General features: G+C 35.1%; 2 protein-coding genes, 1 long non-coding RNA gene and 1 pseudogene across 5 annotated transcripts; 1 reads left to right on the top strand and 3 right to left on the bottom strand.

The window, feature by feature from the left end:
* Nucleotides 1-1,595: 1,595 nt before the first annotated feature.
* On the bottom strand, nt 1,596-3,800 carry LOC145579931 (uncharacterized). Its single transcript, XM_081637239.1, has one exon. The coding sequence runs from the start codon at nt 3,720-3,722 to the stop codon at nt 1,944-1,946; it is 1,779 nt and encodes a 592-aa protein (XP_081493365.1). The 5' UTR covers nt 3,723-3,800; the 3' UTR covers nt 1,596-1,943.
* A 3,361-nt stretch (nt 3,801-7,161) lies between these two features.
* On the bottom strand, nt 7,162-8,583 carry LOC145578687 (uncharacterized). The gene is made up of 4 exons (XR_014098902.1): nt 8,444-8,583; nt 7,938-7,989; nt 7,597-7,629; nt 7,162-7,510 (listed from the first exon to the last, which is right to left on the bottom strand). It is a non-coding gene; the product is annotated as an uncharacterized LOC145578687 (long non-coding RNA).
* Nucleotides 8,584-11,969: 3,386 nt separating this feature from the next.
* On the bottom strand, nt 11,970-17,220 carry LOC145579930 (uncharacterized). Of its 3 annotated transcripts, none has more exons than XR_014099247.1 (10): nt 17,006-17,220; nt 15,530-15,714; nt 15,328-15,411; nt 15,175-15,239; nt 14,779-14,865; nt 14,522-14,652; nt 14,072-14,177; nt 13,181-13,423; nt 12,810-12,890; nt 11,970-12,415 (listed from the first exon to the last, which is right to left on the bottom strand). XR_014099247.1 is itself a non-coding variant. In XM_081637238.1 (9 exons), the coding sequence occupies exons 5-8, from the start codon at nt 14,831-14,833 to the stop codon at nt 13,200-13,202; spliced, it is 516 nt and encodes a 171-aa protein (XP_081493364.1). In that variant the 5' UTR covers nt 14,834-14,865; nt 15,175-15,239; nt 15,328-15,392; nt 15,530-15,714; nt 17,006-17,220; the 3' UTR covers nt 11,970-12,415; nt 13,181-13,199. The 3 variants fall into 3 exon arrangements, 1 of the variants encoding a protein (XP_081493364.1); XR_014099246.1 differs by having other exon boundaries at nt 15,328-15,392; XM_081637238.1 differs by lacking the exon at nt 12,810-12,890 and having other exon boundaries at nt 15,328-15,392.
* Nucleotides 17,221-20,497: 3,277 nt separating this feature from the next.
* LOC145579929 (RING-H2 finger protein ATL43 pseudogene) lies at nt 20,498-22,101 on the top strand (annotated as a pseudogene).
* Nucleotides 22,102-22,405: the final 304 nt, after the last annotated feature.

Here is a 22,405-nt window from a genome sequence, read left to right as displayed (position 1 = left end):
CTTAGTTGTGGGGTATAACTCTTTCATTCTTTTGCCCCTTTTTAACACCCTTTTAGCCTTTGGATTAGGCCCCCCTAATAACACCTTGTTGTACTAATTGACCTCAATTATTACATAGGCTAGTCTTTACAATTTTTGTAAGGAAAGTGGTAAATAATTAAGTGAATTGAGTTTTTGCTAAGCTATATGCACATGGGTTTATGAGTACTATTTTGTTCACTCTTTAAAAGGGTTAAAAGGGTTTAGAAAAGCCTCTATTAAACACATGAGTAGAGCTTTTGTCACAAAAAAAAAAAAAAAAAAAAAAAAAAAAAAAAAAGTAGAGCTATGCTGTACAAAGATCAAAGAGCCGAAAAAATTGATTTTGGCGATTGAAACATTTAAAAAAAAAAAAAAAAAATTAAAAAAAGAGATGCGAACTATTGATTATCAATGTTAATTGGATGTAGAAAGCATTAGACTTTGATTTATAGAAATTTGATGATTAGAAAAATACAGCGATGACTAAAGCACTAAACAGGATGATTCATCCAGCCTTATTTAATTAAAATTTTATCCAATTAATTTCGTTGAATAAGTTGTTAATCTTGTTGCCCACTTAGTCATCACCATGATGCACGATATTGCCATTTTCCCTGGTCTCGGAGAAATGAGTCGTTTTAATTTTTCATATTTTTTCTACGTCGAAATAAAACGTGCGTTCGTGCAACCAAAAAAAAAAAAAAAAAACAAACAAGAGAGAAAAGAGGCAAAGCTTTACTCAAATATTCACAGAGCTATTATGAGGTTAGTAGCTTGCTAAAGGGATAGAGAGACTAATCCCATAGTTTTTGACCGAAGGTTTATGAGTAGTTTGCCACTTTTGCACACGCAAAAGCTCTTGCTAGGATTTGAAGATGGCTAGCTACCATCTTCCCCCGCTAAGCAATACACAATTGTTTCAGCATTAAGCAGTCGGAAGACTAGGAACGTGAAATGCATATATAGCAGCACAATTCATGATTTCATAAGACAGCAAATGAACTAACAAACTCACTAAATAAACAGAACTGCAAAACACGAATTTGGGAAGTTGCTTTTTCACAGCACAATTCATGATTTCATAAGCCAACAAATGCACTAACAAACTCACTAAATAAACAGAACTGCAAAACACAAATTGGGGAAGTTGCTACATTGCTTGCATAATTCGTTACAAAAGGCAAGAGGCACAGAGCAGATATATGAAGAATACAGAGTACTAAACATCCACTGCCCAGATAACAAGTACTGTATAGGATTCAAACCCCTCTTCATATAATCTGCTAAGAAAAGCAGGTCGCTTAGTGTAAATAGACTTTATTAAGGATCCATATTCAGAAACACCCCCAAGAGTGTAAATAGCTTCATCTGAGTTTTTTTTACCAAGCAAAGAGAACTTCGTTTTCCAAAGAACAGCATTTTTGAGAGGATCTACTTCCTAAATATAACAGCTTCTATTTCTAAGCTAACCACACATCTTTGGGTTAGACGATTAGAAAACAAAGTTAACATGTTGCAAACTACAATGTCCTAGAAAAACAAAAACAAAAAAGTTACAAAATTGAAGTAGAATCTGGGGAAAAAAAATTTGAATACAAAACTTATGGTTGATTCACCTGAAACTTAGTATCAGTCTGATCAAAGCCGAGTATTTCACATCACGAAATATGTCGCATAAGTATAGGCAAAGAATTAATTCAATAATCTACCTTTCCATATGATCAAACGGCAATCATAGATTCATGGTATTATAGAAAATCCAAATATATAAGCATACTCTCTGTGCCTCATTCATCAGTCTACTATCTGGCTCATAACAAGACAGAAATCCACAAAGCAGAATACAGTCATCTCTTCGATTTAACACCATATAACACGGGGGGCTTCTAACTTCTGCACCCAAAAGTAAGATGGAGAAGCAACTAGGCAGATAATGACTTGACCTTCTTCTTCTTGACACGTTTGACTGAGGGGGATATGCTCTTCACCTTCCTAGATTTCTTCAGCGGACTAGGTTTCCTCTTCTTCTTCTTGGCATCTAGAGACGAATCTCTAATGGGTCCCGGGGACACACCCTTCTTAAGGGCACTCCCTCTAGGTGTGGAAGACGGAGGTATCCTCACATTTTGGGGTGGTAAAGGATTATGAGGTTTCCAAACAATATTATTCTTCATAGCAAATCTAACTCTCTTTCCACTCTTCTCCTCTGTGTTCATCATAACTCCCTTTTCAATATCATCCTGGCCACTTGTATCGGCATTAGCCGCTGACTTTGATCTCTTACGCTTCTTACCAGGCTTGCCACTGACTTGCACAGGTTTCGGAGAATCAAGTGCACTCAAACCATCACCATCTAATCCAGACTCAGCAGCAATCTTCTCAAACTGCTTTTGGAGATTCGACATCATGTCCTCATTTAATTCTAATTCTAGTGCATTCCCTCCATCTTCAGCTTTTGCATTCGAACTCTCACTCATGTTAACCATATCAGTATCGCCGTTAGAATCATTCCCACTTGCTCCACCTTGATTCTTCTTCTTTTTCTTCTTTGACTTCTTCTCCTCTAGCTCATTCCCTACACTCATTCTCACACTCAAACTCATATCAGTATCGCCATTAGAATCATTCCCACTTACACCACCATGATTAGCAACCTCATTCTTCTTCTTTTTCTTCTTTGACTTCTTCTCTTTGGAAGCTTCTTTCTTAGGCAATTCAACCTCTAAAACCCCATTTACATCACCATTACTAGAAACCACAAGGGGCATCTCACCATCAAACTCAGGAAGCGAAACATCCATACCCAAAGCCGCCTTCTCCTTCTCCAACCTCGAAAACTCCTCTTGCAAACCAAATATCACCTTCCTATTCCCCTGAAGACAATCAGGAGACGAACCTAACTCGTAAAACCTCGTCCCATATCCCATTGCTAAACCAATTGTTCCAAACAACATCATCTCACCCTTCTCATCAACCTCGGCATCACCCGACTTCATCGCCGCCAACAAACCCTTCGCATTCTTAATCAAATTACCAAAAACATTACTCATAACTTTACCCACTAACACCTTATTATCACTCTTACTCAAAACCCCAACAAAGGGTCGAAACAACAAGTTCAAAACCTCCAAATTCAATGGCAAAAATGGCTTAATTTCATCACAAAAAACCGAAACAACATGATAAGTAACCCCATTTCCCAACCCATTATCCCCTTTCCCTTCATCATCAACAAAGAAGAAAGCCTTGTTCTCCAAAACCCCAACAAATTCCCCCAAAATAGACAAATCCCAGTTCAATTCCTTCAACAAAACAAACAAATTCCTAACAAAAAAACGAATCAAAAGGTAGAATTTATCTAACCTGAGATGATCAATGCCGGGCCACTCCTTCCGCATAGTAAGAAGGAAGTGAGAGAAGTAAGAGAGAGAAAGCGGGTAAGGGAGTTTAGGGAGAAGAGTAGAAAGACGATTGATAAGCTGGGTTTGGTTTTCAATCATGTCGCAATGCCACATACAGTAGAATAGAGCTTTCCAGAGCTTCTTGAATTCATCGTCGGAAACTAGGGTTTGAGAAGAAAGCCAATTGAGAATGGTTTTTAGGGATTTGGATCGAACAGAAGTGTCGCAGGAGGCTAAACCCTTTATAAGGGAAATAGATATGGAGGTTTCGGCGACGGCTGAGAGTTCTTCGGCCGCCATTGATGACGGAGAAAGGAGGAGAGAGAAAGGGGAAGAAGCCTTAGAAATTGGGGGTTGAGTTTTCTGTAGAGAGGAGGGAAAGATAAGAGAGTTCGAGTACTTCTTTTTAGGGTGGAAACCCTAACACTATCAGACACGGGCTCGGGTTGCACGGCCGTGTGAATGTTCGGGCTTAAGGGTCGGGCCGGGTCAAACATATGTACTTCCAGAGTAAAATTAGGCCATGCTATGATGGGTCAGATGGATTTGTGGACAAAATAGCTTTAGGCTCATATGGGTTGAAAATATATCAATTTGAAACCCGAATAATCAAATATAGGCCATCGATGCCGGAAAAAAATGTTGGAATTGGGGTTGAGTTGGTTAGTAACTTAGTATGAATACTGACTCATGAGTGTATCAACGGTAGAATCTAGAAATGATAAGTGGGTATAATTTTAAGGTTTTTGCACCGCACAAATCTCAATTGGAGTGGGCATGGGCATGATTAGAGGTGTCAAACCCGAACCGATCCGAAAAAAACTATCCGTTTCGAACTGTAACCGATCCGATTTGATCCGAGAAATTCAAGACCCAAACCCGATCTGTAACCGAACTGAACTCAACCCGAATCCGAACTTGACCCGATCTGAACTTAACCCGGCACCGATTTGATCCGACCTGAACTCAACCCGAATCCGATTCGACCCGAGTTGAACTCAAACCGATCCGATTTGACCCGACCCGAGCTCAATCCGATCTGAAATTGACCCGAAAAATAACCGATCTTATCCGATCTGTTTTGACCCGAACTGATATTAACCCGACCCGATTTTAACTCGATTTGATTTTTACCCGATCCGAACTTAACCAGACCATAATTAATTATTGACCTTTTTATTGTAGTTCTTATAACTATATATTTACTAATTATTAATAAGTTAACTTTTTTACTACAAAGAAATAATCCCGAGTCATAAGTTTACTTCATGTACCATCAATTATATAAATTAACTTTCTAAGCTTTAATAAATGCCACAAGATCTTAAGCGGGAATTTATTTGATTCGCTGGTAAAGCTCTAGTTAAATGCCGCCTAAATTCTATTGTCATTTTTAATCAATTTCCTCCCATTCGGCTATATTTTATGAACTAATAATTCTTTTCTCAACACCTATAACCAATTATATCAATATAAATCACATTACTACTAGTCTGACGCAACCTATAAGAAACAATTATGAAAGCAAAATAAATAAACTTTTAATGAATATATCAAGCGCTTACATTTTCATTATAATAATTAAATATATTACATATACATAATCCAATGATTCAAACTTAGGTAATTTTTTCAGTAGTTTCATTTTCATATACAAAATACGTTGCATATAATATCACTGCAACGTTCCAACTCCAATAATATGTGGTATGGCTTTCTCAAATATAATAAAAGCCTTCCACTTCCAAAAAAAAATCTTGACTTCACAAAATATACAAGGCATGAGATTTTAAACAGCTCCATGCTCATTTAGATGCAAAATCATCACTCGAATCCAAATGACCTGTAAAAGAAAATGAACAAAGTCTTTCAATTTTCTGGTTCATGCAGTCCTAAGTAAAGATTGCAGAGAATGAATTAGATATATAGTTGTGCAAGTTCTAATTGCTTCAATAGTGTTGAGATATCAAAGGGGCTTACCAAAAAGAGGGTCATTAATGCAAAAAGAGCTTCTTACTTTCTTAGTCTTCGTCATCAATCACTTGAGGCACAACCTCCCTAACAACATCCAAATTGGAATCATCTATAGGTTCATCATAACCCTTTATCCAACTTTGAGTTGTTATCAAAACCTAGACATTTTTACTCAACAACCTTGACCTGAACTTAGACAAAATTCTGCCTCCCATACTAAAGGTAGATTCTGAGGCGACAGAAGTAATTGGAATGGCTAAGACATCCCTGGCCATACGAGCAAGAATGGGATACACAGACGATTGACCTTTCCAATAATCAAGAACATCAAACTTTTGTCCATCAATGACTGGCACAAGAGGGGAATTGAGATATGAATCAATATCAAATTTGACCCCCCTGCTTGCGCCCATACTTGCAACATATCTCTGTTTTTAAAAAAATTAAAAATACAACAAAACAAACACACACACACACAGTCACAAACACGAAACAAATGAAGAACCTCCAGAATAATAAACTTTCAAATGACATAAATAGAATCACCTTTCTAGTGTCAATCTTCTTATAGGGCCGAGAAAGAACACTTGAAGCACATATAGTAGAAGATAAATTACTTTGATCAGAAAACATAGAAGTGGTACTAACACCAGAATACGAGGTATAAAGCTCAGTAAAAGCATAATATGCCTCATCCACCTTTTTAGCACTCTCATCATGATGATACAATGTGTCATACATATCCTTCACAATTTGAGCTTTATAACGCGGATCAAGCATAACAGCGATAGCAAGTATGGAAGTATAGTTTTCCCAATACTTAGAAAATTTATCCAACATAGGAGCAGCCATTTTTTTAATGCAATCATCAGGGTCAGCATGAGCAGAAACCAACAAGCTTTCAATATAAGCAATGTTTTCAAAATACAAATTAGATGTAGGGTACTCAGAACCAGAAAACAGAACTGTAACATCATAAAATACTTCAAGGAAATCACACACATTTTGTATGGTTTGCCATTCAGCAGCAGTTAGACAATATGGCAAACCAGATTCTAAAACACAAAACCTATCAATACCAACTTTAGCTTCCAAACACTTTCTGAGCATCAAATATGTCGAGTTCCACCGAGTTTTCACATCAAGTTTCAGCCTACCAGAAAAACCAGACTTTGAAGACTTACATGCTTCTTCAAATCGAGTAAGTCTTGCATCAGACCAATCAATGTACTTTGCAATCGAGCGCAATTTAACAACACTTTCATCAACTATGTCAAGACCATCCCTTATAATTAAATTCAAAATATGAGCTGCACATCTAACATGAAGAAACTTTCCATCACATGGCAGAGAATGAGATTGTAGCAAATCTTTCCTAAGCTCATCAACCATAACATCATTTGCCGAAGCATTATCAATAGTAATAGAAAAGACTTTCCCTTTAAGATTCCACTCATCAATCAATTTAACAGTAAGATTATAAATATCCTTGCCATTATGTGGAGGAGGGAAATATCTAAAAGACAAGACTTTGGACCGAAGTGTCCAAGTGTCATCAATAAAGTGAGCAGTGAGGACAATATATCCACGAGATGTACAAGCAGACCAAACATCACAAGTAAAGCATATTCGGCCAGGCAAATCAGACAATACATTAGACAATATAGCTTTGTGCGTGTCATACTCACGAATGCAATACTTAAGAATGGTGTTCCTTGTTATATGCTTAACAAGAGGATTTAAATATATATGGAGCTCCCTAAGTTCAGCATGCTCAACAATTTGAAGAGGATACGCATGACAAATTATGGCTTTAGCAAACTTAGCACAATAAACTTTTTGATCAAATTTACTGATAGAGTGAAGTTTTCTAAATTCATTATATTTTTGGCAAGAATTACGGAGATGTTTTGAATGATTAGAAGTACCCTTAACACTTTCTGATCGAAACACTGTTTTCAAGCAATGTTTACAACGACCCAAAATTTTCTCTCCCTCCATGTAAAGGATGAAATGTTGCCACACCCATGATTTTCGCTTTGCATATAAATCAGTGACGGAGTCTGGTACGGTCAAATCTTCCACAACGGGCTCGGGCTCGAGGTCGCTATCAACTGATAAACAAAAAAAAATAAATACATAATCAATATACAATTAGAGTAACTGAATAACTAAAAAGAATAATATTGGAGAATCATACCTGAGTCAAGATAATTACCATTCGGATCCATTGCTGAAAAGAACAATGAACATCATTAAATTCGTACTGAACATGCGGACAATGAACACTTAGCAAAAATAGTAAAGGATCCTTGAAACTTCAAATCAGCAAAAATAAACATACAGATTCAAAACAAGGATTAAGACAACAACAAAAATTCGTATAAATTCAAGATTTATTACTTAATGAGTGTATTATTAAACAAAATCATTTTCTGCCCTGGTTATAGAAATTAGTAAACCACACCAATCTTGATTTCCAGCCCATATAACACTTATTAAAGTGCTGGAAATCTGGAATCCAGTTAATAGAGCACAAACCTGATTTCAGGATGGTATGGCAGATGCGCAGAAATAAGCAGAAACCTTGATTCTGAAACAGGTGAGGAACGAGAGTGAATTAAGCGAAAAAGAACTTAAACAGGTTACTTCTAAAGATTAAACAAGGAACAATGATGCAGCAACAGAACGTATTATTTGTATAAATTCGTATAAATTCGTATAAATTCAAAAATTAACAGAAATAAACAACAAAATACATAAACTGGTAAGATCAATTTGTATTATTTCATAAATTAGCAAGAATAATTCGTATATTTGTAAAAAAATTCATAAATCGGGAAATTAACAGTCACATAAACTAGTAAGATTAATTCGCTTAAATTCATAAATTAGCAAAAATAAACAACAAAAATACATGAACTAGAAAGATCAATTCGCATAAATTCATAAATTAGCAAGAATAATTCGTATACTTGTAAAATAACAAGATCTATTCGCATAAATTCATAAATTATCAACAAGAAGCATGAAAAATTATAAAATACCGTATGAGAGTGAGAAGATAGCTGAAAAACTCGAATTCAACAATGGTGGAGTACTTGGATTCAACAATGGAGAATGGATTTTAAGGTTTTTGAGGAGAGAGAAAATTAAGAGAGAGAATTAGAGAAGGGGTGAAACGGCTGAACTAAGGGAAATGAAGAGGGTTTTAGGGTTTTGAAAATATATATGGAAGCCTCTTTTGTGAATTGGGCTGGGCTATTAGACATTCAGAATGTTTTTTCCACTTTTTTTTCTTTTCTTTTTTTAACGTTTTACCTTTTATTTTTTTGACATAATTCATTTTATTACTTCATTTTAGTATAATTTTTTTCAGAATACTATTATTATTATCTTCCAAAAATATTATTATTATTATAAATATTATTATTACCAATTAAAAAATCCGTAATTAGACTCCCTATTATTTTCACTGGTCCTGTTTGGCAAAAGCAGCGGTAGCGGATAGCTTTTAGCGGTCGAGTAACGGGTAGATGTTAAGGTAGCGAGTAGCGGTCAATTAGTAGTGGTAGAGGCTAGTTGTCAAATTAGCGGTTGATAGTATAAGTGTTTGGCAAAAGTAGCAGTTGCAATACTAAAATATATCAAAATTCATATAAATATTGTTCAAAAAGTAATAAAAGTTTGTCAAACGCTACCCGCTACTTCTACACGCTACTCGTAGTATTTTTAATGTTTGACAAAAACTACCTAAATGCTACCTCTATCGCTAATTGCTACCTCGCCAAACACTCTCACATTTTTTCTAGGTGTAATAAGTTCAAATAAGTTCAGTTCATGTTTAATAAGTTCTATTAACGGTTACCCAAGTACAAATTAAGACTAAAATAAGTTTTAAGATAATAAGGTCTAGTAAGTTCATATATAAATTCAGGTGAGTTAAGATAAGTCAGGTTTGTGAAAATCAGATGAATAGAACACACCCTTATAGACTTAATTCTTGTATATTATAGATCATTTAATGTTTAGTTTGATAAATCATATGATTCATAATATACTAATTAATATTACTTTAAACTTGTTGGAAATATGTTATATTGATAAAATTGAAGTTATTGGTTAAAAGTGCGGAATACAACTGTGCATTATCCTAGAATTATAGGCGTTATACACTTATACCTTATACATCGTACGGTTATATACACACTACTTACATATACAATAATTTATGCTTAAATAAAAAGAATGTACATAGTAACAATTAACTATCAATATGTATAATGTCAAGTTTTTAATATACAAATTGAATTAGTAATAAAGTAATTCTAACAACTCTAACAAATATCTTATACAAATTGAATTAGTAATAAACTAAACTAATAGTACAGAACTCATAGCCTCGTAAGATTATACAATTGATGAAGAGTTGTAAACTTGCAAAGTTGCAATAACCTAAAAAAAAATGACATTCTTTTTTGTATATATCACCATATGTAACTATTACTCGTCAATATATCACTAGCTCGGTCTCACTTATATAGGTATGATAAGTCATCGATAATTATTCAATCTCAATTTTCCTCAAAGATAAAAATTACACATAACTTGATTTAATGAGAAAACTAAAACTTCATGTTTCGTAATTAATAATCATATTCACCCAATAATAAGGTAAAAACTCAATAATATCTCTAGTTTAAAAATAACTTTATTTGGATATAAATTTGGTCAACTCGACCAAAATCCAGCCAAACACAAAAAGAAATTGAATCGAAATTGACCATTTAATGAATCAACGGATAAACCTTATCTTAATCAAACCGAACTTGACCGAACCGAAATCATCCGAACCGAAATCAACCCGACCCAAATTCATCCGATCCGAAGTTATCCGGTTAAACCCGTTTTAAACCCGATCCAAATTTATCCGAACCGAAAGTGAACCGATCTGGAGTTGACCCGACCCATATCCGACCCGGACTCGATAGACCATGACCCGAATTTGACCCGACCCGAATTTGATCCGATCCGACCCGATCCGAGTTCAAAGGATAATTTTAATCCGAACATATCCGGCCCGAACATATCCGATCCGAACAGACCCGACCCAAACTCCATCCGGTTATCCGAATTGACACCTCTAGGCATGATGTGGGTTAATAGTGAGTGAGAGTGGATATTAAAATGTCAAATCCGTCAAGGGCAATGGGTAGGTGGTAGATTTGAGATCATTTTTCGTCTAATCCACATTGCATCCACTCATTTGTCAAATCTCCACCTTGATTTCACAACTATATGCTCCATATATGTACTTTATGTATTTTCTAAAATAAATCCTCTATAGTTCCAAGTAGGTATATGCGGGTTATACCTAGGTAGTGGAGATCTAAGTGGTGGATTTAAATTTATACACACTTTGGCAGGTTTGGATGTAGAAAATGTACAAGTTAAATGTACCCGTTATGGGTAGAACATTAGGTATAGAAATTTTAGGTGGTTGTAGATATGGGGGAAGAGGTATCCACATCCGCACCGTCCATTTGCCATCCATAGTCACTATATGGCTCCTAAGGAATGCTAGTTAGGTAGCTAGATGTCGCAAGTAGTGTTTAAAGGGTTGGTTAAGATGGCATTCAGCAACAATGAAAGGACACCCTACACTTTGACTCGGGTTGAGCGCTGTCAGATATTTGGGAATGAAAAGGACAGAAAAGCTTGTTTGCAAGTTGAAGGAGAGCCTTTATGGGTTTAAACAGGCGCCAAAACAATGGTATCAGAAATTTGATTTGTTTATGACTACTAATGGTGGGTTATGATAGACCCGAGTGTCAAAGAATTGGTAAAACTCAGGTATGTGGCCCGCCAGTATGCGTGCTCATCGTGTCAAGTTTTGTTATGCTTATGCTAGTATTTCGCAAAGTGGCCTTGCATCCTTGATGATTACATGGCCTTCTATTAGTTTTTATGGGCCTTCCTACTTCATAAGTTTTGACTGGGCTGCTTCAACTAAAACCCAATATATTTTTGAGTGTTTTAACACTTCATTTGTGTACCTCATAGGACCTTCACCTTCCAAGCCGATGTTCCTGCCATATACACAATACACTAGTGGAGTAGTGAGGTGTTGTCGCCAGCCTTCATCGCCGCCATCATTGACATCCTTGTTCCCACCGAGGGAGGAGATTGAGGTTTTGGTTAGAGTTGCACTGGTGAAATAGAACTTCAAAAGTTCATGTTTCAACTTGGACCATTATAGATTACAGGAAATGATGAGAGATTTCTTATGGTTTCATTAAACTCATATGGGTTTCATCATTACAACTTACAACTACACAAATACGTAGTAGTTTGCATCATTCTGAATTTGAAGTGAAGCATTTTCAGCTTTCATTATAACTAACATGTTACACCACTAAATAAATTAAGCTTATGATGACCCTCGTTTGTTTTATAAGTAATCTATGTTTAAATGCCAATTTCAACCATGATCAGCGCCATGCTTGTATTCTTTCTAAACTAATCATCAAAACAGAGTGCATCTTCAAAATTCCGCACCTTCTGAACTCCAACTGACATAACACCAATTACAGATATATAACTCACAGAATCATAATGATCAAAACAACTATGCAAGCATAAGTTGGTCAAATGATGGTGAAAAACCAGCCTAAAGCAATATTTTGGTTATAATTTGGACAATCCTAAACAAATATCAAAGATGGATTCCTAACAAATCTGCAACCTTACTGAAATTGGATATGAAGTAACAAGTTGCTGCTCAAGCCACAGGATGGGAGTTCTGGTTCTCAGCTGCTCAACATTTTCTGAAATTCTGACATGAGCGCAGTTGACAGATTATAGAATAACACCTTTCATCAGCAGAGCACAAGGAGATTTTGATACAAATTGTCATTGCTTCCATAATCTAGGCATAGCTCTACACACGAACTCTGGATTTCCATCTTGATAATGCTCGTAAACGTGATCAGAACTTCAAAGGACAAGTAAATTTTTAACTGCATAGTAGGCAATCCTAATTAGTAAAGAATTAAGTTTGGCCACACTTCACTTTTGGAGGCTGGAAAGAATGATTATGTCTCATACATTAATACATGATCATACAATTCAAGTTTTCAGTATCAAATTATAACACAATCTACGATGTAACAATGTCCACAATTTTATTCGAGTGCTTGGCGCTGCTTGCACTCAGAAGCCAAGCCAAGCCAAGCTGAGGCGAGAAATAGTGTAGGAAACAACATCAATGAATAGTATATAATTAATTTTCTTACATGTGAGTACATAAGAAACTGACCCCTAACATTAAGAATAGAACCTACCAAGAAGATAGAGAAAAAATCATTGATAAATCATAAAGCTTCTAAGAAGATATTAGTGTACATGTAATACCTATCCATTAATTGACATGTATGTTGGACTATTCTATGATCTTGCAGCAAGAGGCATATGGGCCAATATGGCTCCCTATTCCTACAGTGAGAACAGAATTGTCAGAAGTGAATTATTCAAAAATCAAGCGATACCTGATATGGAGTATATGAATACAGTATAACACTATTAAATAAATCAAGAGAGGACACAGGGAAATATAAAAGAAATCATCAAGGATAAGAGGTGAATGGGGAAAATAAATATCTAATTTATTTCCATGTTGCACTCCTACTGTCGTACATACGGAACACAAAATGTAAGCCGGGATTTCAGATTTGACGATTGTTGGTTATTTGTAACAACAACATAGCGATATCAGTATTACATACCTCACGTTTTTCAGACTCCTTATTTCTGGATGATTGACAACAGCTTCAAGGTGTTAGAAGACTTTTGGTGATTTGAAACATGTTTCCATATCAGATTGGCATACTCAGGATGATCTACAAATGGGTTTCTATTGTGTTGGTAAAGCCTGCATACTCTTTCATTTCTCAACTTTTCCTCTAGGGATGGAGGATCTAACTCATTCCATTTCAACAAAACAGAGAGAAGTCCCATCTTCTTCTTCACTGCAAAAAGTCAACAAGGCAAACTAGGTAAAAGCTTCAGTAACTCGTATGATCATATCATAGAATGCAAACTTAATATAGTTTCAAGTTCAATTATGGACATCTACTTAAAAAAACTCCCAGCAGCTATCTCTATAAGTCATCTAACGAATTATTTCATGGACAATTCAGAAGAAAAAAAATATGTATAGTAGGAATAATTGTCCTAGTAGTTTGGTGGGTTACAATTATACGGATAATAATCAAGTAAACGTTGTATGATCAAGGCTATGATCAAATTTGGTTTTTTATTTTCTAAACCATTAAAAGCATCATAGTTTAGCTCCAGGGAGCTTGTCTTGCAAAGCCCACTATCCTTCTGAATTCTGATAAAAGTATTTAAATCCAAGTCCTCCAGAGGTACCCACAACAAAATATTAAGTGCAGAATAATATGTTTCATGTTGAAGGATGTTATGCAAAGTAACCAAAACCATAGACCAACAAATAGCATTTCAGTAAGACAGTGAGAAGAATTTTCCAAGAGCTGTATGTGTCAGTTTAAAAGAAGCCTTTGGGGAAGGTTTTACTGCCTCCTCAGACAAATTCATATTTTGCAGAACTCTATCAACTAGATTACAGTAACTGTTTAGCTCAACTTTCAACCTACCCATGCTTGGAGAGTCTGACAGGTGGAGAACAGGACCTTCACCAGGTTGATGAAACCCATAGCGAATAGCCATGTACATCACTGCTCGTGCAACATCTCCTCTAACCTGGAGGCATTGAAGAAAAACAGAAATACATCCACTTACCTATAATTCTTTATATTTGCAACATTAACAATTACCCAGTATGAATCGATGATATAACCTTAAGAAAGTGAAATTATTAGCATTAAACAAGTTCTCAGATATAAAATAAAAAATAAAAAATAAAAACCTACTACAAAATGTAACTATCAAGAGTGAAGATAATTTCAGAAAGTCTACATTGTTGAAACTACTTTTATTGATCTTTGCCTTATTTATTTACCCATTGTTTGAAATTATACACTGTTTACTGTGACTAAAGCAGGAGTAGCATCTCCAAAACCCCTATAGAATGTACAGGAACGTACCCGTTGTGGGGGTGCCCATATCTTCATATCTGTTTCTGTGTCAGAAGCAGCTTCCTTATTTGCAGGCTTCATACAGTGAGTAAACCCAACTTGGCATTCTCCAAAATACTTATTTCCCCTAGATGAATTCACTGGGAAAAAAAAAAAAAAAAAAAAAAAAAAAAAAAAAAAAAAAAAAAAAAAAAACCCTTAAAACCTCAATTAATTAAACTGGTATTGCCTCACTAGCATAAAAGAATGAGATTAGAACTTATTACCATTTGCATCTGCTGGACGAATGTTATGCAAATCAGTTAAAGATGGACTACGCATTAGCCCATAAAAACGAGGCCAGAGATGTTCTCCTAAATAAGCACCAGACAGACTAAATGTCAAAAGCAATCAAATAACATGGGAAATTGCATTAAACCACAGTGGGGAAATTAAAGTTGGTATCATGTGCTTAGGCCAGTGTAAAGCAATGGGTTTCTATAAAAACATGTGCATCTAAAATCTGTGGTAGAAACTAGAAAATGTTACAAATTCAATAATTAAACTTCAAGTGCACAGAGCTGCACCAAAAGATGATGTATTTTAACATTTGACATTGTATCAAGCACGATGGGCTACAAAGAAGCAAAAGCTGCACCAAAAGAGCCAGGGGAATCACTCACTGTTCCAGCCTTCGGGTTTTCCAGCTAAACGCTTTGGCGCAACTCTGGACGAGTAGATTTCAACTCTGTATAGGAAAAGTCAGCAATAACTTCATTGAAAATTGTATATTTCAACAATATAACATTCAGAAAAATACTAATAAGGGAACTTACATCCCAGATGATGCTTCTGGCTTATCAATATCAGCTGCATCAAGAATCTTAAGAGCATCCCATACCTAATTTAAGGCTGACAATCTTCAGTTCCGCAGATATTCATGCATAAACAAACAGCACAGACACATAACCACCTCTTTATACGACAGTGAGTGATGCCCTGCTATGATGGAGTTCAGTTTTCTGCTTAAGACTTTACCTTTCAGATGGTCGATGCTAGAGTAATAAGTTTTAACATCTTCACAAGCGTACCAAACCAGATATGGTGAATGGTCTAGGGCATTAACTTCCGGGCTAAGGGAAAGTAAGTATATGGTGATAATCCAGGAAGCCAATCTCGGCATATTGCCATGGATGCAAGAGAATGTCCACTTCAAAAACACCCTGAAGATGATAACAACAATACTTTCAAATTGATATCGTACCAAGTTCTCCATCAAAAACTAATACAAGTATACAACATCATGAATCCAGTACCATTTTACATTTCAATAAAGCACAATTCAGTTCAGAATTACATTTGGCAAATCATTATAAGTTCTAATAACTTGTTAAACTTTGATTTTTCAACAGCAACCAATGCATACAACATCAAGAATCCAATCCCATTTTAATATTTAAATAAAGCACAACTCATTTTATAATTAAATTAGGCAAATCTTTATAAGATCTCATAACTTGTTAAACTTTGAAATCCCCACTTGCACAAAGCTCCTCGCATCCCGGATTAGCGAAAAAGTCTAACCTTGATCAATCAAACTGCAAGGAATCAATATTAGGGGAAGGGTATGTTAGTCATAGCCTATTAGTAGTAGCTTGGGGAATAAGTTAGAGTTTGTTATGAGAGTTTTTCTATAAATAGGCCTCATTAGGAGGAACAAGGACATGTTGCAAATATTGTGAAGTTTGTTATTGGGAGAGATTGAGCCTTTCAAAAGCTCATGTTAGGAGAGCATCCACCTCTCGAAAGTGGAATTATCATCCAATTTAGTGTAATTCTCATCTAATCAATATAATCATCATCTTCCTTCTGTTTTCCTGCCATTTATACTGCTGGAAACCATGCTAATGCCTAGCACAAACCATATCACATTCCAGATTTTACATGTGTTCAATGATACACTAACTTCTAACTTAGGTTCAAATGATCTATCATCATTTCTACCACCTATACCTCAAAAACCTACGTGTACAAGATGCTCATTCCATACCCTAAGCTGTCCTTTCGACAAAATCGATACAATATAGTAATCAATTCCATACCCTATAATGGAGGTTCTTTACTGCCCATTAAACAGCTGATTGCACACTTTCTTCATACAACTTTTAGGGCAGAATTAATCTCAATAGCAGCCTCTTCTTTTTAGTAATTAAAACTTAAAATTCCAAAAGCTGTTGTCACAAATCAACTTACAGGACAAAATCCCTTAAATCCTGAATTTTATGACCCACCATTTACACTAAAATTTCTTACAAAATAGACTAATAATACTTCTAAAAATAATTACTTTATGATAAAATTGATAATTCTATTATAATCATCAAACATAAAATAGTGGGTAATCGGAAATGTGTTGGATTAATACAATTATATATGCATATGGTGTATAAAATTATAATCATTGACAAAAAAAAAAATTAAACAATTTGATGGCATAAAAAGATTATAACTAACCTGGGTTTGGGATTGAATTCGAATTTGGTGGAATAAAATTTGAAAATTCTGCAATTTCTAAATTTTATTTGCTGAAAATGGGTTGTTTTGCAACTGGGACAGGTTAAGAGTGGGGTACTTAGCATTCTTCAATCTTCAGTTATCTATTGTTTTTGTTGATGCAATTTTTGCAAAAAAGAAAGGGATAATGGTTAGTTTTATTACTCTACTTGCTAGTTAACAATCTATAAATTGACATACCAGTACTTGTGATCAAATATTCCGTATATTAAATACGAAATACTCGGTATACAATAGTCTTATCAGATTTTATTGAAATTATCTGTATTATTTCATAATATTAACTTTTTTAATGATTGAAGCGTACACCCGAAAAAAAAAATGTATCAACTTAAAAGATAATAGAGGAAGTAAAAAAAAATATACAACCACCATTCCACCAACCCAATTGTTAGTAGTTTTGGAATACTTCAAAACTACACAAAATGCAACATACTAGTGTCTAATGATAATTATATTTGGTTGAAAAACTTGCATGTATCATTATACTTTTATGTTCTAGATTTAAACCACTCACAAGTTTAAGTTGGTGGCGAAAAAAAAAAGTTCAATACTCATTCATTTATTAAAGTTCAACTTGGTTTTTGCATGATTTTCAATGTACTTGTTTGACCATTAATATCTTTAATTGTGTATAAATGGAGATTATATTAGGTTGAAATTCAAAAAATAAGATCAGAACTACGAAGACAATTCCATCTATGTGTCAAAAAAAAAAAAAAAGACAATCCCATCTTGTCACGAAAAGGGTTTCTGTGTTACCTACCCTTCTAAGTCCTAACAACGAAATAACGTACACATTGAAATCACGGGCTAAATTTCCTATATCATCATAGATTCATTGATTAGCCAGAAAAAACAGGACAAACCCTTCGTGTTCTTATCATCCTTGCGACTTGTGAGCCACATTAATCAAATCTCCTTCAATCCAAATTTTTAATTCTCGTACACTTTAATTTAAATTATGAAATCTTAAAATTTCATTATATTTAATTAAGGATGTACGTGTCTTGTCTGATACTATAATAAACTCGACAAGCTTGAGTTTGGCTCAAGTTAACCCTAGCTAATGCTAATCCATGTTAACCTTAGCTTGAATTCTTCCACTAAATTTATTATCAACCCTACTTATCATACCAAACATTGCTCGAGTTTTTTCACTAGACTTACAATAATCAAGTACCAACCCTACTTACCATACTGAGCATTACTCGAGCTCCACTAAAATTATTATTATCTAACTCTACTTACTATACCGATTCGATTGTTTAATAATCCGTGTAGGAGATAAATAAAAGAAAATACGTACACCATTATATTAGTCCAATTAAGTGATCCTTGAAACACAAGAAGAAGATGAAGAAAAGGGCCAATGAATAGGTTTTGATGTCGTTGAATCAATATTTATCGAACACATAACAAAATGACAACCACATCCTTGTTCCTCATACAATGGTGAGTTTTCGATCATCACCAACAGACAAATGCATGTTTAATTTTCTTACAAACTATCACTATTTTGATAATGACGTTTCTATGTCACAAACTGGCGGCTTAAGTGCAACGTCGTAGTACATCTTGATCTAATTCACAGAGATCATGTTGCACTGTTTTTACTATTCATTTTATCTCGCCCTCTTGTACGAATATAAAAGTTCGACTCACTTTTTACTTACACAGTGTATTGTTCAATATTGTAATAAGTTTGACTTATTTCTAGGAAATTTTAAATTTAACAACGTAAATTACAATATGGAATTATTACTTAAGCCCAGTTTAGGTTGATGTAAATTGTTTTCTTTAAAATTGATTTTTCCATTTTTGTTTTTTTTTTTCATTTTCTTTTGTTTGGTTTGTGAAGGGGTGGAAAACAAATTTTCTAATTGTAAGAAATTGCATCCTTAATGATGAAAAATATTTTCCTTTACAAAAGTACACAAACAATGGAAAACCACATTTTCCTCCCTCCTCCTTATTACTCCATACTTCCTTCTCATCCATCCTCACATTTTCACTCCTATTTTTTATTTTTCTAAAACTTTTCTTGTATGCAACCAAACAAAGGAATTTTATTTTTTTTTTGTTTACGGGAAAAGAAAAACTAATTTACAATTATACGTAACCTTTAAAATATGTTTTCTATAAAAACTAATTTTCTATTTAAAAAGTTTTACATCAAACAAAACAGCACCTAACTTTCACTGTATTTACACATTGTTTTCACTCGTTCTCTTACCTTATTCATTTTGTATTTTTACTTCATCTCTCAAACTAATTTAACATTTTATTTTTTTTTACTTTCACTCACTTTTTCAAACTTTTTAAAAACAAAACTATTTAGTGTGAACATTTTTGAAACGATTAGTGTACAATTCAATGTATGGCATGGCTTAACATCACTTAAGGGGTGGTAATTGGTTAAAAAAAATTACCTTATTCCAACTATGAACTACCCATTAGATTTCCTTCCCTTTGTCTCAATTTTCTAGTCCTTGTGTTCCGTAATTGCCTTTTCCTAACCATTCTTTCTCTTGCACTTTATGTTTGTTTTTACCTCAACTCCAAACACTGTCCAATTTTCCCCTCTAATTTTTTTAATTACTTGCATTACTCAATAAAAACAACCAAAACATGTCTTGCTGGCCTTGTAATCACTTGTATCCAAAACTAATTGTTCTCATCCCCTTGTCCTTTCCTTGTTACTTGATTGTACTCTCTTTTCCTTTTCCACCATTTTTTGTTTCACCAAAGATGAAGATCCCCTTGTCTTCATTAATCCTTTTTTATTTCTATTAATATTAGCGTAATTGTTAAGAGGTAGACATTACATATGGGCTGCTTGGATTCTGTTCGGTTTTAGACAACTGTACAATTATCCAAACTAGGTTTATGCTTATAGTTCTATATCAACCACATTAATATTGGACCCTAGTTAAACTAAGGCCATATTCTTTTGAGTTATTTTGTTGTGCTCTGCTATGTCTATAAGCTCAAATGATTAGGGGCTAAATCATCTATATGTACCCATCCAACTCACCTTTGAACTCATAATCATCTCAACTTGAATATTAAACGTTGATTTAAGATCAAACACATATCACACACTCTATTACATTCCAAAACAAATCGAACAAATGCTCACCGATCTCAATTCTTTCTTAACACACATGTTGTACTCCGAAATCGCCAACTCTAATGCAATCAATAGAGTTGGCAAACATTATAACAAGATTCACACATAAAGACATATCACCCATACACTCTACTTTTAAAAAACCAAAACCAAACCCCTTCTTTATTAAATTAATTTCACCTCTATTATTAAATTTTCCCTCCTTTTCTTTCCCATTTAAAACAAAATAAAGAAAAAAAGGTGTAGATAAATTAGAAAATAGAACATTCCCCAGACAATGAATGCCACTCTAACAACCTTCTCTTCTTCTGCTACTCCTATTTTCCATTAACGACTTTTCCCTTTTTATATATCAACAAATCCCTTCACTTAACCTCACCTCACCTCACTTCACCCCCATAACAACCCACTTGCTCTCTCCTCTTTTTCCTCCACTTTCTCTCTCCTCTTCTTCAATGGCGTTCACACCTCCCTAACCACCATGAAAACCCCTCTTCTCACTTTCATACTATCAACACTACTACCACTATTATCCCTTTTATCTCTGGTGAATTCCCGTCAAATCTCACCGTCGCCGGAAAACCCACCTCTATCTCCATCTCCGGCGACGTTCTCCTCTTTTAAACCCAGTATCGCCGTCATCGTGGGCGTACTAACGACGTTATTCTCCATCACATTCCTTCTCCTCATGTACGCCAAACACTGCAAACAGCGAGTCGACTCGTCGTCGGAACCCGGGTTTTATTACAACAATCGCGGTTTTCCGGCGATCGGAAGGAAGAATTCCGGTATTGACCCGGTAATAATCGAGACTTTACCGGTTTTCCGGTTCGGTTCATTGCAAGGAGAAAAAGACGGGTTAGAATGCGCCGTTTGCTTAAACCGGTTTGAACCGGAAGAGATTCTTCGGTTATTGCCCAAATGTAAGCATGCTTTTCACGTGGAGTGTGTTGACACGTGGCTTGACGCTCATTCCACGTGTCCTCTTTGCCGGTTTCGGGTCGACCCGGAAGATGTACTCTTAGTGGACCGAGTCAACCCGGTTGAGCATGAACCGGTTGAACTCGGGTTACCCGAGTCAACTCGGCGGGTTTCGGGTCGTCACTCGTCTGCTGGAGAAAAAGGGCGAGTTAGTAATGGACCTAAAACGACGTCGTCAAGGAGGTCACTAGACGGGTCAATCACAGCCGTTGATTGGAGAAAAGACGGGATGTTACTAACCGTCGATAAAGACAGGCGAGTAGAACATAAAATAATAATAAATCCAAGTGGGGCCCATTACGAGAGATGGAGTGATGTACAGCCGTACGATCTGTTCTATCTACGGTCAGAAATGTTGATGAATGAGGGCCGTCGATCAAAGCGGGTGTATGGTAAGTATGATGGGGTGAGGATGCAGGGGATAATTAATAATGGCAGAAATGTAATTAATGAGAGAAGTGTGTCGGAAATCACGGGGTTAAGCAGGTTTTCGAGCAGAAATACAGGAAATGGTGGTGGTGGTAATGAGGAGAGAGAAAGAGAGAGACATAATGGGGCGATTGCCAGGTGGATGGCTTGGATTTCTCAATCTAGGCCAGCTGTACGGTCGGGAGCTTAACTTGTTCATAAATTTTAGGACCTTCGATAAATTTATTTTTTTATTTTCAAAATTTTGGAGGTAATTGATTTTTAGTTTGGGTACCACGTATTAAATTATCTTATTAATTGTTTAGGGTAAAAAAAAAAAAAAATTAAGAGTATTTTTTAAAAAACTCTTTTATCCTGTCTATTGGAGAGGAGAGGGTTAAATTTAGGTGGGAAGTATAATTATTATGGATTTTTGTAAGAGGGAAATTTATTATGGAGTAGTTTGTAATAGAAAGGAAAATATTGGATAGAAAATATTTTGATCAAATGTAATTTTTAAGAGGATAAATTTGACTAATGATTTAAAATAAAACTGGTTAACGTAAAGTTTATGAGATGATTACTCGTAAAGTTTTACATTTTAAAATTGATTTTACATTTTGAAATTGATTTTACATTTGTGACTTTGTGAGAGTGTAGTGTTGTAAACTTGTAATACCAACAAGAGTGGGCTTAAGTGGTATGCAATTTAGTGTCGCTTAAGGAAGGTTTCGGGTTCGAGCCTTACCGTATACAGAAACTCTTGTTGGGAGACTCATCCACCATAAGCTAGGTGTGATACTCGAGTCGAATCCGAA

Source organism: Chenopodium album, chromosome 14 (assembly GCF_948465745.1).
Source record: "Chenopodium album chromosome 14, dcCheAlbu1.1, whole genome shotgun sequence".
In the NCBI taxonomy this organism is placed as follows: Eukaryota; Viridiplantae; Streptophyta; class Magnoliopsida; order Caryophyllales; family Amaranthaceae; genus Chenopodium; species Chenopodium album.
This window is presented reverse-complemented; position numbering and strand designations above follow the sequence as displayed.